The following is an 18,120-nucleotide window of genomic DNA, read 5'->3' as shown; positions in this document are numbered from 1 at the left end:
TTATCACTATTTTTAAAGAAGGCTATATGTACATAAGCCTTTATGAAATCTATGTTGGGAGATGGGTCGAGTTAATGTTTGCCCATGTATCCATATTTCATAAAATTTTACAACAAATAAATTTTATAAAGCCCGTAATCTAGAACATTTCGTAAATTAGATTTTCTTCATTCATTTTCTTATATACTTCATCATTTTTGTGAAACCCCAAATCATAAAGTCATCTTCTATTCTTTTCATGGTGAGATTCTAAATCTTATTATCGTTTTCTTCTCATGTTTTGATTTTGATATTTATATATTATAAATATTTTCCTTATGTACTTTTTTATTTAGTATTAAATCCTTGAAAGTAGAATCACTTTTGTTAAATCCCTTCTTCGTCTATGATATCTCAAATCTCAAATTTCTTTATATAATTTGATCTTGTGAAATCAAGTCTTTAATTTCAACTTCATCCAGATTGAACAAGATGTGCATCTTCATCGATCTTCGAGAGAATAATAATTTTGAAATCTATGTTTCAAGAAAGAAGACATCCATTTCTTCTAATATCGAGGTATGAAAGATTTGACTGTTTAATTTGACATTTTGCTTGTAGTTGACTCTGTGTTAGCCCTTTTGCAAGGGTTAGTTTAACTCATTTTTTTTATTATGTACTTAAGTTTTCGAATGAGAAAAATAATTTTACACTCTTTTTTTCCTGGGAAATCCCTAATCTCATAACAAATTTCAAATATCAATGTCATTTTGCGACCATCACTATCACAATCGTTCCCTTTTATACTTCAATATCGACCTATTGTTATGAAATGTCTGATATCAAAATCAATTTCTTCAATATTGTGATCTTGTAAAATTTGCATTACCAAAATCTACTTTCCATACATTTTTATTTTTCTGAAATCCTTAGTTTTTATATCATTCATATTGATCATTCATATCTTTGCATATTATCTTGTAATTTAGGAGATCCATGTGCTTGGTCTTGGCTACTTGCTTTTCAGTGACTACTTGAAGTCTTATTTATTAAGGTTAGGCTATATTTTCCTTCTCTAGAACATATTTTTCCATGATCAATCTTCTTATCTAGTATACTAACTAGTATATATATTGGGAGTAATAAAACTGTGAAAACAATAAATCTAGGTCTTACAACTAATTATGAATGTTATGATCAAAAGTTAGTTATTGATCATATAATAGTCAGGTACATGTTTCTTTTAATCTTGTTTGAACTGAGGACCAACCTTTTTCTCTATATTCAACTCCATATTTTAAAATTGACTTACATTTCCCAACATCTTCATAAGAAATCTAGCGGAAATTTTGATTTTCCCAATTGTGTATGAGATTTTACTTTCAAAGTTTAAGACTAAAGACTCTTTTTCCAACATAAGACTCAAAATTAGTATCAACAATTTGGAGTCTCTCAATGGTAGGTTGGAAAAGAAATCCAAAATGATGAAGCAAGGAAAGATTATTTTAAAATAGAACCTCATTGAAAAAATCAAAACTTCTTCTAAGAATGATCTGAAAAATATTGTGATTCACAATTTGATAGTTGATGAGATTGAATATAAGGCTTCCAATGATAATATGTAAAAAATGTATTAAGGTTTTAGGGTTTTGCAAAAGAATGAGAATGGATCTCAATGAGGTCACTCCCACAGTGGAGTTGGAAGTCAAATTGGTGAATTCACGAATAGTGAAGGGTGGGAATTGGGGATTATTATCATGATTGTTTGAGTTAGGGTTCTATGATTGTAACATTATTTTTAGAGATTATAAATGTGGTGATGAAGGACGTGCACATATTAAAAGATTTTGACAGGGGAGGAAGCAAAAATTGAAGATAATGAAAAAAAAAGAATTGAAACAATTCTCTTCCTTTTGTCTTAAATCTTAGTTTTGGTTCTTGTGTTTTAAATTGCGTACTTCTTTTGTTGCAAACTTTATAATCTACAACAACAACATTGTCACAATCACATAATCTTTTAAACAACTGTCAAAATTGTCAACCCTGCCTTGATCATAGAAATCACTAGTTCTACTTTTGGTTATAGCCACATAAATCATAATCAACCTAAATGAGATCGGAAGCATATTTGTTATCCCATAAATTGTGTCAATACATGTATTATCAGTCTGTGATTGGTTAAAAATATATATTTAACTTCAAAAATTAATAATTAACTATTTTTCTGACCAATCACAACAGATATGTACTCAACGAGATCCCTTCTCCTTTTATCAAAACCCTAAATGACTCTCTCGAAAATTTCACTATTTGTTTCATATTATTGATAGATACAAATATGTGAAGCATGTAGAAAATATAGAAGAAGAGAGGTCTATAGTTCAAATAGTATCTAAGTAAAAAAGAAGGGGTAGTTTTACTCCTAATTAATAAAGATCTCTACCTACTATTTTTCTACAGTCAATCTTGTGGTCTAGTAGACTAACTATAATATAAAGCTTAATGCAACAATGTTAACATGGTTGACAAATATGTGTCAGTAGTGGAGTAGTGCAATTTAAAACAGTGGCTCAAGGTAATGTTTCTCAATTTATAGGTTAAATATTTTTTGTCATGCAACTGATTGCATGAAAGCAATAAAGAACATAGTCTTGGATGAAAGTGAAGAAATTTCATCACATCTTCTTAAACATCTATTAGATGAGTCATCTATTAGATAGTGTCATCTAATAAAGGTCTAAAAGGATTGGAGGAAGTTTCTTCAATTTAATTCAAGATCATGGTCATTATTGTTTTCATGCAATCAATTGCATGAAGGAGATGATTTGACCTATAAATTGAATACACAATACTTTACACCATTGTTTTAAATTGCACTAATCAACCATTATTATATTTACAATATTGCTATTTTTTAAAATCTTCATAGTGTAAGAAGGGAAAATCAGGCAACATGCGTTGCATTATATCAATTTCATCTTATATCTTTTTTTGTTTATTTTAGTTGTTATTTCATGTCCTTTTATTTAACTTTGTCAATCTAGTTTATTTTCCCCATATTATTTCACCTATTTCTTGGACATTGAGGTAGAAAGTAATTATCAAATCGTGTTGTTGGGTTTAAACCCTATCTCATGAAAGCAGTGGAGTCTTCAGGTTGAGCTCCTAAAAGGTTCTAAGGAGAAAGAGGTGTGTTTTATTTTTCTAAAGCAATACTCTATCATGTGAATTATTGATGTGCTTACTTGGTCCTTGTTTTGATGCATGTTGAAAACCTTGCAAAACTTTAATAGACATGCTATTCTCTAGAACCTTAAGTTTTTTCTAATCACTTAGATATACATTATTACATATAAATCTAAAAATCTAAAAATCTAAAATCTAAATTCAACAAATATCTTTCAAACATTCTAAGGTATAAAAAATGGTGCAATAAATAAAAAAATATGAATGATTGACATCATTCCCTTCATTAACAAGAAGACATTGGCTAATTGCATCCTATAAAAAAACACAATTGAAAATCTAAAATAAGTTAATTCAAATTTTTAAAAACTAATCAATAAAAATAATAGACATTATTACTTTTCATGTCAATCCTTAATCAATCTTGAAACATATCAATATTTATATGATACTTGGACACAATTTACTGAGATGATGAGCACAAAATTGACCATAAATACTAAATGTAGATTCTTAAGCAATGGTAGGAATAGAAATTGTCAATAACTCTCTAGCAATTTTTTGCAAGGTTAAATATTTTATCTCATTTACCTTCCACTAAATTAAGATATCTAGCTCTCACCTTCAATGAGTCATACTCATTTTCTAAATATATGTATAGATCTAACCTACATTATATTGTAGCACTATTTTGTTCGAAAAAGCTTTGGTATTTTACATTCCAATTTACATTTGCTGCATCACCACCCATATATATATATATACATATGCTGAACTTAGAGTTTGACTTGAAGATAAAAAAACACTTTCCTTATCCATCACTTTATCTATAATCTTTAACCAAATCTTCACAAATAATATCTCTAGCAATTATCTTTCTACAATAAATCTTGTTGCCTAGTATACTAACTATAATATAAGACTTAGTGTACCGATGCTAACATTGCTGACAGAAACGTATCATTAGTGGAGAAGTGCAATGTAAAACAATGGTTTAAGGTAATGTTTCTTAATTTATTGGCCAAATAATCTATGTCATGCAATTGATTGCATGGAAGCAATAGTGACACTTCCTTGGATGAAAGCGAAGAAATTTCTTCATATCTTTTTAGATTTTTATTAGATGTCCACCTCTATTTGATGGTTAGATAATGTCATCTAATAAAGTTCTAAAAAGATCTGAGGAAGTTTCTATATTTTCATTCAAAATCATGGTCATTATTGTTTTCGTGTAATCAATTAAATGATGCAGATTGTTTGACCTATAAATTGAAATACTTTAAGCTACTCTTTTATCCTGCACTAGTCAACTATAGTTATATTTACAATTTTGCGCTTGTTAAAATCTCCAAGGCAACATGCTTTGCATTATATCAATTTCGTCTTATATCCTTTTTGCTTATTTTAGTTGTTATTTCACATCCTTTTATTTTACTTTGTCAATCTACTTTATTTTTTCCCATATTATTACTTTTCACGTTACTCCTTAGTCAATCTTGAGACATATCAATACCTATATGATATCTGGATGCAATCTACTGAGATGATGAGTATGAAATTGACCACAAATACTAAACGTAGATTCTCAATAATGGTGGGAATAGGAATTGTGAGTACTATGTCGTAATCATTTGCAAAGTTAGATATTTTATCTCATTTACCATTTATCAAGCTCAAACTCCTCACCTTCATCGGGTCATACCTCATTCTCTAAATATATATCTAGTTCTAACCTACGTTGTATTATAGCTACAACTATTTTGTTCGAAAAAGCTTTGGTTTTTCACATTCCAATTTAAATTTGCTTCATCACTACCCATATCTTAGAGTTTGACTTGAAGATAAAAAAACATTCTCCTTATCCTTCATTTTCATCTATACTTTTTAACCAAATCTTACAAATAGCTTTCACATTTCCTTTTTAAGAACCATATTATGATATTCCTCTTTATTGGTAAAAAAAATCTCTAAGAAACAAAGTTTGTACTTTGGATATGAAACAAGGCCAACAGCTATCAAAGCACCTATTCACCCCATTACTTGTCAAATTTGTTATACATGGCTTCAACCATTTGATGAATAACAAAATTAGGAAATTTAATCCAATCAAGCAAAGCCAATGTAATTTCATATGTTGCAGCCTGAGTTTGTCGTGTTTGTTTGTTTAAGTTTTTTCTAGATCTAGGCATGACCTGCTTAAAAATCTGGTCTTATCTATTCTAAAAAACATGTTATAATCTAAGATGCTTAAATAAGTTAATAAACATTTAAATAGGTTAATAAGTTTGTCTTTAAATAGGCTAATATGTCAACCTTAATTGACAAATCCAACATCTCAAATTCTCAATGTCAAATTGCATATTAATTTTTATTTTTTATATTTATTTCATATATATATATATATTGTATAAAATAATTAACATAAATAGGTCGTCCTGTAGTTGGAAGTTTGTATCTAACATATTTAGGTTAAATAGGTTTTGGAAAATGTCTAAGCTTAATCGGAATATTAAAAGAATTTGGCTAGTATGTCATAGACTAGATACTAGGCCTTTGAGAGCATATGTTTTGTCCTATAATGTATGCATTTCATGTGTCAATTGTTATGATTGGTTGAAAAAACGTATTTAAATTAAAATTTTAATAATTAATTATTTTTTTGACCAATCACAAGCAGCGACATATGGAGTGATACATTATTTTAGGATAGCAGATGTCTACCATTTTAAGTGTTCTACAATATTTTCACCCTTAATTGTAATGGATAATAGGAAGAAATAGCCGATATAGTGGCCAGGCAGCACTGAACCTATACTAAGGGTGCAGGTTGGAGCATTTTAATGTTAGAAGCAGAACATTTGGAAAATGAACATATTTTTATAAGCCCAAGACCAAAAAGGGCTGGACCAAAAGCAAACGTAAACTAAGATGTTTGTAGTGTTACGAGGTGATGTTTTTTGTCATCCAGAAAAAATTTCTGTTGATTATCAAACTAAATGTGATGATTATATTAGTTTATTTTTAAATCCATTTAATGATTTTCTACTTTGTAAAATGACATACTTGACCCTATTGAAGATGCATATCCTCTCTGAGTTGGAAACAGACAAGGATACACTCCCGGACAAATTGTATTTGTCATAAAGACAATGCATAATTACATTATTCATTTATATTATTTTTAAGAGTTAATGATGATTAAATCTAAATAACGAATGAATGATGTAAAGACATCATATATAACTTATATATTATGCACTTCATATATAACTTATATATTATGCACTTGTTCAATACAAAAGAGTGAAATATTCAAAAAAGATGTAAAATGTAGAAGGGAATAATTGTAATTGAAGTAGTTTTATGGTACACATCTGCTGTTCATAGTTTGTAGCATTCCATGTGTCAGAAGAAATATATTTAAAGTTAAAATTTAGTTCTCAAGTATTTTTTTAACTAATCATAAATTCATGACACATGAAATGGTAGACAGTATGATACAGCAGATGTGTCCCGTAGTTTCATAAGCACAGTCCCTCAAATAAGACAGAAACTAAAAAGGGTTCCTTTTATTTGTAAGTCACTTGTTTTTGTTATTGTTGTTGTTGCATGTCACACACTTTGACACAAAACCCTTGAATTCTATGTTGTAATCACTTGCTTAGGTAGTGTTATAAAACAAACATCCTTAGTTGTTTGTGTTTCTGATTCTGAATAGAAAAATGAGTTCTTCTTCCAATGACAATGAGTTGGATACTGTTAAGAGGCTTAAACATCTAGGGAAGAAGCTTCTCAAATCCCATTCTCATCAATTTGATGATCAGCTTCTTCAACTCCTCAATGTAATATTATTTTACCCTTTCATTCTCAATTTCATTATAGTTCTGAGTTCATCATATATTCTTATATGCTTTGGATTATAATTTGTTGAACACATATGTTTTGGTGGAGTGAGTTTCTTATTTTTTGTGTAGATATATGTTTTTCTTACAGATTTTTTTTTCTTCAATTTTTTGATGTGATAGGTACTATTGTTTATTTGGTGTTTGTGCTTGATTTTATAGTCTTATACCTAATTCCACCTTCTATAGCATTCAAGATTCCATTTTTTTCTCCTTAGAATTTCAACTTTTTCAATGTGATATATACAATTGTTTTATATGATGTTTATGATTATTGTGATTGATCTCATGGTCTAATACCCAATTCTACTTTCTCATATTGCATTCAAGATTCCATTTTTTCTTCTTCAAATTTTCACTTTTTCCTTAACCTAGGATCAGGAACTTTCTGACTTGGAGTCTCTTTGGGTCTCATTGATTCAATTCATGTTTTTCTTACAAATCTTGTTTTCCATGTTTTAATGCATTTCTTCAAAAGAGTGAATTTCCATCTTCATAAGCCCCTTTTTCTTTCATTGCATTCCTAAAACCAAAAACCAGACTTGTGGAAAAGACTATATTGGACGAGGTTGTATCCACTTCGGTGATCTATCTATCTCAAAAGGGATTAGATTTCGACTGTCAACCTATTCACCAAAATCGGATATGTAGCAAAAATACTCAAGCTGGAAAAAATCTAGTGGAATATCGGGTTTAGCAACGTAAACTAGGAGTTATCACTATGTATTTCAGTGCTGCTTTTAAATTTTGTAACAAATGTAGATTACATTGTTACAACAAGCATTCCAACCAAATTGAGTGGCTATATTCTCCAATTTTTGGTTTTCTAACCTTCAGGAACTGGCACTGGTGTTATCAACCGTGGATCAAGCACCAACCGAGCCAATTCAGAAATCTCTTGTACCTTCAATGAAGGCATTGATTTCTGATGAGCTTCTGAGGCACACAGATGAGAATGTGAAGATTTCAGTTACATGTTGTATCACTGAGATTACGAGAATTGCAGCTCCAGAAGCTCCTTACGATGATGACCAGATGAAGGTACTCATTTTAGTTCGATGTAACCAGTCATTTTTCAATCAAACAGTTTAAATCATTCTATAAATGACGATAATGCTTTTCTGAACTCATGTTTCTTGTTTCATCTATATATGAATAGAAAACATTCCTTTTTATGGTGAACAGGAAATTTTCAAGCTTATAGTGGCAGCTTTCGGGAAACTTTCTCATGTATCTAGCCGCAGCTATGAAAAAGTACTTACCATAACTGATAATGTTGCAAAAGTCAGATTATGCTTGGTCATGCTGGACCTTCAGTGTGATGACCTGGTTATCGAGATGTTTCAGCATTTCTTGAGAAATATAAGGTTAGAGCCATGGCAAAGTATCTTTCATATGTTATTCATGTTCCAAACTTTGAGATTTCATATCTTCCATATCTTTCAAAATGCACAAAAGATCTCTGAAATTCCTGCATGCAACTTTGAGATTTCTTTTCTATTTTATATTAAGATGATATCTGAACTCTGTTGAGATAGTTGAAGTGTGAACAATGTTGTAATTCTTGTAAAACTAATCGAAGTTGATCACTTAAGTAGAGGATGACGTTGATGTTGTAATCATGTCTCAGCTTTTCTGTATGTTGACCTTATTATTGTTGAGAACATATGTTAGACACCCTTCTATTATTAGATTGCATTTTCCCCACTTTTACGTTTTAATTCAATTCTGGAGTGATTAACGACTTACGGTATTGTTTGCTCAATTTAAAGGTCCCACCATCTGGGCCATGTATTTGATTGCACTGCAACCATAATGACCTTGGTGTTAGACGAAAGTGAAGAAATTTCGTCAGATCTTCTTAGACCTCTATTAGATAGCGTAAGAGTTGAAAATCAGGTAACAAGCTTTGCATTATATCAATTTCTTATTATATTCTTTTTCGTTTTGTTTATTTATAATACAACATTATGGCGTCGTTCGGTCCATATAGCTGACTCCGCCTAGTAGGATTAAGGCTTGATTGTTGTTGTTATTATCCTTTTCTTATCGTTTCTTCCATCATTCAATCTGGTTTATTTTATTTTCCCAGAAAATTTCACCTATTTCTTGGATATTGGGGGAGAAAGTAATTACCAATTGTGAGGTTACTCTTAGGCCCTATCTCATGAAAGCAGTGGAGTCTTCAGGTCGAGCTCTTCATGAGTATGCACAAATAGTTGCTTACGTTTGCCACCATGGATCTGTATCCTCCCAACGAAATCGTTCAAATGGTTCTAAGGACAAAGTGGTGTGTTTTACTTGTCTCATTCAATACTTTATCAGATCAGTTGGTGATGTTCTTGCTTAGTCTTACTTTTGCTGCTCTCGAGAACCTTGACTGTTGCTACTGTTTGAATTACCTTAATATGTTCTCTTATCACTCTGAGATCAAACTAGATTTATAGGTGAACACCCTTTCAATAAATTTGAACTATATTAGCTCGTAAGTTCAATTTGAACTATATTTATTATTAAAAGCGTTTTCAAACATAAGCAAAGAGGTTCTCCTTTATTAAGCACCCGTCAACAATAATAATTATCGTTTGCCTTTCTGTTGGATTCTTAAATTGTACTTAAAATTGCAATGCTTGTTTCATTAAGCACCCGTCGATAATAATATTAATGTAATGTTAAACATTTAAACTTCATTCTTAATCAGGAAACCAAGGGGCATGAGCCGGATATTACTTGTGTGATAGATGCCCAAGCTATGGATGATACTAAGCCAGACATGAGAATTGTTGGTGTGGGTGTTTCTACTAAGGATGCTGAAGTTATCAAAAAGCCTATTTCAAAAAGGAAAAAGCATTCGAATCCTACCAAGCACTCGAAAAGTGTCAACACAAAGACCAATGCAGAAAATGGCAATTTAGAGTCCGAGCAGGAGCCAAAATCTGAAACTCGGCAGAGTACTGTACCAAGGAAGAGAGGCCGTAAGCCTAACTCTTTACTGAATGCGGAGGAAGGCTATGATAACTCTTGGATTTCTAAGGGAACAGAATCTGGAAAATCAGCTCTATCCAGAAAGGCTCGTGATAGCAGCTGTGCTTTTTCCCCTTCTGAAAACCCTGCTTCTAGAAAGGATAAGTTGCAATTAAAGCCTAAAACTTCAAGTGAAGCGCTAGATTCTGAGCCAAGAAGTGAGAAAATTGTAAAACCTGCTCAGTCCAGAAAGACACAAGATATTGGCAATGTTGTTCCGCTCGATGTTAGTCCTGCTTCCCACAAGGATAATGTGCTGTCACAGCCGGAAGATATGAGCAAAGGTCATAAAGCTTCAATTTCTAAACCGAAGACTGGTGAGAATACTCTTGTTGCATCCCCCTTGACAAATGATAACATTCCTCATGGAAGCCGCTCCAAAAGGGGTCGATCAAGGAAAAGAAGTAGGACAGACAATCAAGATGACGACTCTAAATCTGTGTCAAAATTAAATGAAGGCAATTTGAATCCTCGGCTCAAAGAGACTTCTTTGGAATCTAGTGGTGTTAGGTTGGAAAAGGAGCCGGAAGCAAGGAAGGATGCTGAAGCTAAACCTCAGATATCCATCAGGAAAATCAAATTTCTTTGGAAGGATGGGAAAACTGCCGTGGCTCCTGAAAGTGCAGTTACTGGGATTGAAACTAAGGCTTCTCGTGACAATAAGAGGAGGCTTAGTGCTACTCCTAAAGAAGATGTCAATGAATCATCTGCTATTAAGGTTTAGCAACTATCTTTTTACAGTTTTCGTGAACAACACACAATATACTAGTATAACCTCACATGTTCTCTCCATTTTAGGAGTTGAGTACAAAGGCTGCCAAATCTCAAGCAAGGCGGAGGACAAGTCATGCCCCGGTAAGTATGCAATTGAAATGTAGCAGTTATTGAAATATAATTTTTTTCCATTAAAACCACTTGAGGTATACCATTTTCTTTAATGTCTATATGAATTTTGTATTGTTTTTCTGTTTACAGTGGTAGATCCTTAACAGGTTACAGTCCGTAAGACTATGTGCTAATGGACAAGTTATTACCTTGCTATTACGGTTCTCGTTTTTCATATAAAAAATTTGGCTCTCTTTGGCCTTTGTCCTGTATAAAAACTTCTGCCCTTCTCTTTGGCCAAAACTAACAAAATTGACATGACGGCTTTATTTTTTCAGGCCTTTAACTGAATACTTTGAATCAAAAGTTTATTTCTAATGTTGTTTATTTATGGAAAACTTCCCCTTCCATTAATTTTTCCTCGTAACTCATACCCTATTTACATTTTTAATAGATTAAGTTGTTATCTTATTCTCCAGGCATCTGAAACTCATGACCTCGGTGACTCATTGGTTGGCAGTAGGATTAAGGTCTGGTGGCCATTGGACAAAACGTAAGTATTGCAGTAGCGCTGTTGTGTAATCTATTTCTTCAATGATGTACGCTACTGAAACCACTTTCCTTATTGTCTTGCAAATCCATTCAGCAGGCTTATAAGATGATGTTATATGCTTCCAAAAGTAGTGTGGAAACACTTGTCATCTGCAATCCCTTTTGTCTAGGCTGGCCTTTTGGCTTGTGTTAGAACATTTGAATTTTAGCCTATTGCTCGGTTATGGCTTCAGGATTATAGCTAAAGGGTGTTTTCAATTTCTCTGAAGTGCAATACATATTTCTTTAGGGTCATTACGATTTTGACATACTATTTTGCCATTGATTAATTGCATATACAAAACTTTGCTAAATACTTGTAATTTAATATCTTCCATAACTTGTTTTTTTCTATCCTGCTAATTTGTGGCGTTTGAAGTATAGATTCATTCCTTTCTGTCCTTAGATTATACATATAAAACTGTTTTCTCCAGGTTTTATGAAGGTGTTGTCGATTCCTATGATCCTGTCAAAGGAAAGCACAAGGTTAGATGACTGTGATGATATACTTTACTTATAACTTTTCTTCGGCTCTAGGATTTCTTCATGCATCATCTTCGTATATGTGAGCTTTATAAATTGCCACATGCTTATTTGGAAGTTGGAATGCATTATTTGTGTTATGATTTAAACCTCAACCATGACTTGCTGATAAACATGTTCCGATAATTGTATAACAAACTGTAGCTTTGACTCGTATAATACTCCAGTGTCATATGACCTGTTAAACTATTCTTATTCGTAATCTTACTTATCCGATGAGAGGTTTATTGCTTATGAAACATAAAATAGCAACTTTTGTGTTCAAATGATTGTGAGTGAAAGTAACACTACTCAACTTGAAAAGCTTAAATTATTCAATAACTAGTATAATTATCTCTACCAATGTTTCTAATGACTTTTCAATAGATTCTGTATTCTGATGGTGAGATGGAAGTTTTAAACTTGAAAAAGCAGCGATGGGAGGTAATTGCTGTCGATGTTTCACCCGATGAGGTGAGTATAAACTATAAAGCTTTGATGCTTAGTTATTTTCCGCTTATCGTATAATCAATTTAATTAATGCATACTGATATTTTCCTAACAGGAACAAGGATTTGCTCTTCACAAACTTGCAGAGGCATCAGATATGTAAGTATAATATGCTCAAACTCATTAGTGCCTAAAGTGTATCCATTGCAGACAATATTATCCTAGATTTCATGCCAATAACATGGCTATGATGTTATATGAATGGTACTTGGTCCTCGACTAATGCGAGGTTTTTTCTTCTACTAATCCTTATATGATTTGTTAAACTTATACTGCCGAGTCGTTCATAATATGCAGAGCACAAAAAATCAAAGAAGAACCTGACTTGGAATTGGACAAGGCTAAAGATATCAATTTCAGGTCCAGGTTAGTCTGCATGCTAGACAAAATATTTCGGTTCAGAATGTGTTTTATTTGGATTGTTATTGAAATACTGTAATGGATCAATAGGGGTAGAACTTCTGCCAGCATTTCCAAAAGTGGATCTGCAAAATCTTCTGTCAAATCTGCGGATACTTACGCCGATAAATCTATGGATGATCAACCTGGAACGGCTAGTAGGAAAGACATTGCTAAGAAGCCTAGGTCCAAAAGAATGAAGACTGGTTCAGATTCCGACAACAAAAAGAACAAACCTAAAACTAATGGCATCGAAAAGGAAAAGGCGCATGTGGCTAGAACTTAGCAATAGGATATTTGAAGGTTACCATTTACTAGGCCTAATGCAGTGAATGTAAGTAGTACCAACTACCAAGAGATGGTTCAGTTTAGTCACTTTTTGTTTCATATTTAAACTCTAAGCTTTCACAAACCCTCTCTTTAGAAGGGTTTGGTATATTATGCAGTCCAAGACTATTTACTGCAGAAGTGTTTGCTTCAAACCCATTTTTGAACATGGTTTCTGGTATATATGATGATGTTAACTATTTGCAGTAAAAGTGTTTGTTTCATTCCTATATGTTGAGTGACAAACATAGATCACTTTTATGCAGACCAACTTCACTTCTGACCCAAAATTGTATTTTATCTATTAGTGTTTGTATGTCGAGAATCATTCCCCTGGCTGCCGGATACATTAACGGCTAGGGGAATGATTCAGAATTGAAGTGGCGACATCGATGGTGGCGAAATGTTGCTGCCAGCCATCTCAAGAAACTTTTCATGTATGTCTCATATGCTAATATCAGCAGTTTTTTCGGTTCAACAAATTATGGTTGAAGCTGTGATTAAGTGAAATCTTTGTTAAAGTAGCGATGACAAGGTTCATATGCCTAGTAGGATTTGGAAAGTGAAGATATAAACGGTCTTACCCAATCGGTAGAAATGTTCTTTACAGGATTCAAACCTATGAAATTTTGTAAATAAGCAATAAAATGAAACTAATTGAAATTTGATAAAATAATGTTCTATCAATTCAAATATATATGATACGTCTTTTCAAGCTAAAATTTAGTAAATTTTAAGTTTGTTACAAATAATTTCTTTAAAAATGAAAATAACTAAATAATTATATGGGTTCTACTACCATAACTCATCAATGAGAGAAAAAACACTATTAGAATGAACGTCTGTATGAATATAACACTATATAATCACCATCGAAATGATTGTCAATGAGAAAAGTAGTCACTAGTAATATAATCTTCAATGAGAGAAAAGACACTACCGGAATTTGTAGCTATGAAAATTACTATATATATATAAATAAAAGAATAAAATTGAATTGTATTGTAATTTAGTTGGATAATTGATACATGTGATATGAAATTGTGAGGCTAAGAAAAATGAATTAATACTAATGAGAAAGTGACACAACAAAAAAATATAATTAATTGGAGTTCCAAATTTTTAGCATTAGACAGCAGAAAAGAGGTCGAACACACGAATGATAATAACCTTGTAACATCATCTAGAAATTAGCTCATAATTGATGAGGTGATGAATTCAGATCTCATTGTGTACATCTTGGATAATTAATCATTCTCTTTCAATGAGATTTTTTAATATATCTAACACATAAAAAACAAAATATGCACTTTCTTGTCCTGCAAAATTAGCACCACATAAGATGGATAAAATAGACTTTGATGAGAGAATACGATGTAATCCCTTTTGTTTTTAAATGGGTCTTATTGATTATTTTATATTTGTTTATATTTTTTAGCAACTTAATTAACTCCAACCAAAATCACCTCCAAGGGTGCAACTCTATTTCGTTCTTATCTGGATTAGCAAATATACTCACATTTATATTTCTGTCTTGTAACAACTTTTTTTTCACTTTTTAATGTTGACTCACAACTTTAAAAACGTTGCTTATTTAATTTATTGTTGTGAAATAAGAACACGAACAACTTCTCTCCAATGACGAACTTTGAATGAAGAACGTGTTTGTTTCGCAATTATTTTTTTGTTCTATTGTGAGTGGTACGAGGGGAAGTTATTAACTTTTTTCATTTGTTTCTGATAAAACTTGTACACCATGAGACACTACTTCAAAAAGGGCACAACCAAACTACTTTATTAATAAGTAATGATTAACAATGATGATGCTGACTCAAATCCAAGTTGGTTTGTCTTGAAATTTACTAGTTCCTCCTATTTTGGTCACTGTCCTTTTTTCAGCCACTATACAAATATTCACACAACAGAAAATTGGAAAAAAATTCTCTGAGGTAGCCGAGAATCAAGATAAAAAATTCTCTGAGGTAGCCGAGAATCAAGATCTCATTTTTGCACTTATATTAAAAGTTAAAAATGTCATATAATTATATCTAAAAGATAAAAACTTTATATCTTTATATTTTTTCCATGTTGTATGTAATATACTTATTTCTTCGGTATTAGAGAGGATACTAGAAAATTGTGGCTTCAAATTCTAACAAGTGGTGATTACTAATCCAATCCTAGCTTTCTAATTCTCTAATTAAAAAACTATTTTTATGTATGTTTCATGCTTGATATTCAGTAACTTAAATGGAAATGGACATAAAAGAAACTTAAACAAAGACCAAATTTAGAATAGCAAATAACTAAGTTATTCACAATTTGGGAGATGATTTTTTCACAAGCTCCAAACTTTACATAGAATGAAATGAAATGAAATTGAGTAACTTTAAATCAAACTAAAATCTTAATCACAGAAACTACAAAGGATTGTAAAAGAAACACTTCATTCTTTTGCTAGTGCTTATAACTTTCCCTTTTGTGTTCTTTGCATACCTGCAATTCTCTTTTGTACAATAAGACAATATATGTATGCAAAAAAACAAAACCTGAGTTTTGTCTTTTCCAACATCCATGTCCCGAAAAGAGACTTGTTGTCTCATATGTTGTCTCACATGCTGTCTCGTGTCAATGCTAACGAAGCAAAAATATGAATAATAATGAAGGTTTAAAATATTTAATTGATATGAGATGTTTTCATTGACACGAGATAACGTATGAGATATATTCCGATAACAGTTATTGTTGGCAATCATTATTATTATCACCACCCTGCCAAGTCCAAACAATGTCTTTGAGGGAAGGTCTTACTTCCTCTTCACAGAACTTGATGTACTCAAATGTGTCCCCTGAAGACATATTAAACTCCACCACTGCCACCTCCGGCGCCACCTCAAACACTTCAACCGTCATTGCCAGCTTCCCTTTCCTCCCCTCTCTATTCCCCTGCATCCTAACCATGAATTCCTTCTTCCCAATCACCCGAAAATTCAGCTTCTTCGCCACGGCCTCGAGCTTCGCCAACACAGCCAAAGCCGAAAACTTTGAAATAAACATAGATGGTGACCTCTTCCTTGTCTCAAACAAGCTCCTAAGATCAAAACCATGAGACAATGATGAAATGATCTCAAATGCATTGTAAAATGGTCTAGCAGGTTTTTCCACTTCATTATTCACCTCAACACCATCATCATTGAAATCAATGTCACCTTCAAAATATGATTCTTTCATTGAAAAAGCAATAGGCCTAATGAAACCAATTTGAAACCAAGGATCATTCATGATATCAATGATTGAAAACCTCTTCTCAGGATTAGCAACAAGTAACTTAGAAATCAAGTTCTTAGCTTCATTTGAAACCCAATCAGGTAATTCATATTCAGCTCTAAAAGATTTCCTATAAATTCTCATAACATTCTCACCTTCAAAGGGTAAATAGCCACAAACCAAAGCATATAGAATCACACTACAAGACCAAATATCAGCTTTTGAACCATCATACCCTTTTTTCTTCAACACTTCTGGTGCAACATAAGCTGGTGTTCCACAAGGTGTTAACAACATCCCATCTGAACGCTTTTGTTCTGGCAAAGCAGAGAGACCAAAGTCCGAAACTTTGAGCTCTTCATTCTCATCTAAGAGCAAATTCTCCGGCTTCAAATCGCGGTGCGTGACGCCTCGGCTATGACAGAAATCAACTGCACTTATGAGCTGCTGGAAGTACTTTCTTGCAACATCTTCTTTGAGTTTTCCTTTGTTAACTTTGGTGAAAAGTTCACCACCTTTTACATACTCCATAACCAAGAAAATCTTTGTCTTTGTGGCCATAACTTCTTTCAATTCAACTATGTTAGGGTGTTTCACAAGCCTCATCACAGAAACTTCACGCTTTATCTGCTTCACTAACCTCTCCTTCTTCAACTTCTCCTTCTTTATCACCTTTATAGCCACACTCTCGTTGGTTACAAGGTTTCTTCCATAGTACACTTTAGCAAAGTTTCCTTGACCAAGAACACGACCCATCTCGTATTTGTTGAAGATTACACTACTAGGAGGACCAGGTTGGTGTTCTTGTTTTGGATCCATCACAAAATAATGTATAGCTTTTGATTTTTTTTGTTAGTAATAAACGAAAAATAATACTAACAAGCGCGTAGACCAAGTGACGTATTCATACTAGCTTTAAATATGTCCGACTCGAATTCAGTTGGTGCACTTGTGGTGGTATATATTCGAATATATCGAAAGAGGAATCAGGAGTGGTTACGGTTACAGTTGTGGTTAATTATCGGCTAATTAGGCGAAGAGAGGATGGAGATTCTGAATTGATAGAGATGGAAGAAACCAAGATGGGAAAGATTGATAGTTTCTAGGAATATTGTATCATAGGGACACATTACATTCCCAAGAAAGCATTGAGAAGTATTGAAAATCTTCATTGGTGCATATATGATTGAATGATAATAAAAGAAGGATTGGAATTGGAAGAAGAATTAGAATTAGAAGAAGTTTGGTTTGGATGTATATTAGTTTGTATAAAATAAAAAGGATAATATGAGGGAGGTTTATATAAGAATATATAAGAAAAGTGAGTATTTAACTACAAGTGGATAGAAATAGATATGTTATATTTTATTTATAGGTGTAAGAGAAGATAAGGTGAGAGGCTAAAATGATGGAATAGAGATTTTTTTAGGTATGAGAGTTCAATATTTAATGCAGATACTTACACGTAATATAGAAAGTTTTTAATAATCCATAATTTATTTATTTTTTAATAAATAATATTATAAAATTATCAATCATTTTTCTTCATATTTGAGTATTGGTAGGTTCGATATTTCTTGTATGTAGG

The 18,120-nt window shown here is 32.2% G+C and overlaps 2 protein-coding genes across 4 annotated transcripts; one reads left to right on the top strand and one right to left on the bottom strand.

The window, feature by feature from the left end:
- LOC109347745 (CBL-interacting serine/threonine-protein kinase 5-like) lies at window positions 3,100-17,792 on the bottom strand. The gene is made up of 2 exons (XM_019587777.1): window positions 15,973-17,792; window positions 3,100-3,110 (listed from the first exon to the last, which is right to left on the bottom strand). Exon 1 carries the CDS (start codon window positions 17,349-17,351, stop codon window positions 16,005-16,007), a length of 1,347 nt encoding a protein of 448 aa, XP_019443322.1. The 5' UTR covers window positions 17,352-17,792; the 3' UTR covers window positions 3,100-3,110; window positions 15,973-16,004.
- On the top strand, window positions 6,714-13,471 carry LOC109347743. 3 transcript variants are annotated; one of them, XM_019587776.1, is made up of 15 exons: window positions 6,729-6,830; window positions 6,884-7,007; window positions 7,905-8,108; window positions 8,253-8,434; window positions 8,840-8,966; window positions 9,160-9,357; window positions 9,769-10,143; window positions 10,177-10,809; window positions 10,890-10,946; window positions 11,396-11,469; window positions 11,942-11,993; window positions 12,417-12,503; window positions 12,595-12,638; window positions 12,837-12,905; window positions 12,990-13,471. In XM_019587776.1, the coding sequence occupies exons 2-15, from the start codon at window positions 6,888-6,890 to the stop codon at window positions 13,222-13,224; spliced, it is 2,457 nt and encodes an 818-aa protein (XP_019443321.1). In that variant the 5' UTR covers window positions 6,729-6,830; window positions 6,884-6,887; the 3' UTR covers window positions 13,225-13,471. The 3 variants fall into 3 exon arrangements, with proteins under 3 accessions (XP_019443320.1, XP_019443321.1, XP_019443319.1); XM_019587775.1 differs by having other exon boundaries at window positions 6,714-6,740; window positions 9,769-10,809; XM_019587774.1 differs by having other exon boundaries at window positions 9,769-10,809.

The sequence above is a fragment of the Lupinus angustifolius genome, chromosome LG05 (genome assembly GCF_001865875.1).
Source record: "Lupinus angustifolius cultivar Tanjil chromosome LG05, LupAngTanjil_v1.0, whole genome shotgun sequence".
In the NCBI taxonomy this organism is placed as follows: domain Eukaryota; kingdom Viridiplantae; phylum Streptophyta; class Magnoliopsida; order Fabales; family Fabaceae; genus Lupinus; species Lupinus angustifolius.
This window is presented reverse-complemented; position numbering and strand designations above follow the sequence as displayed.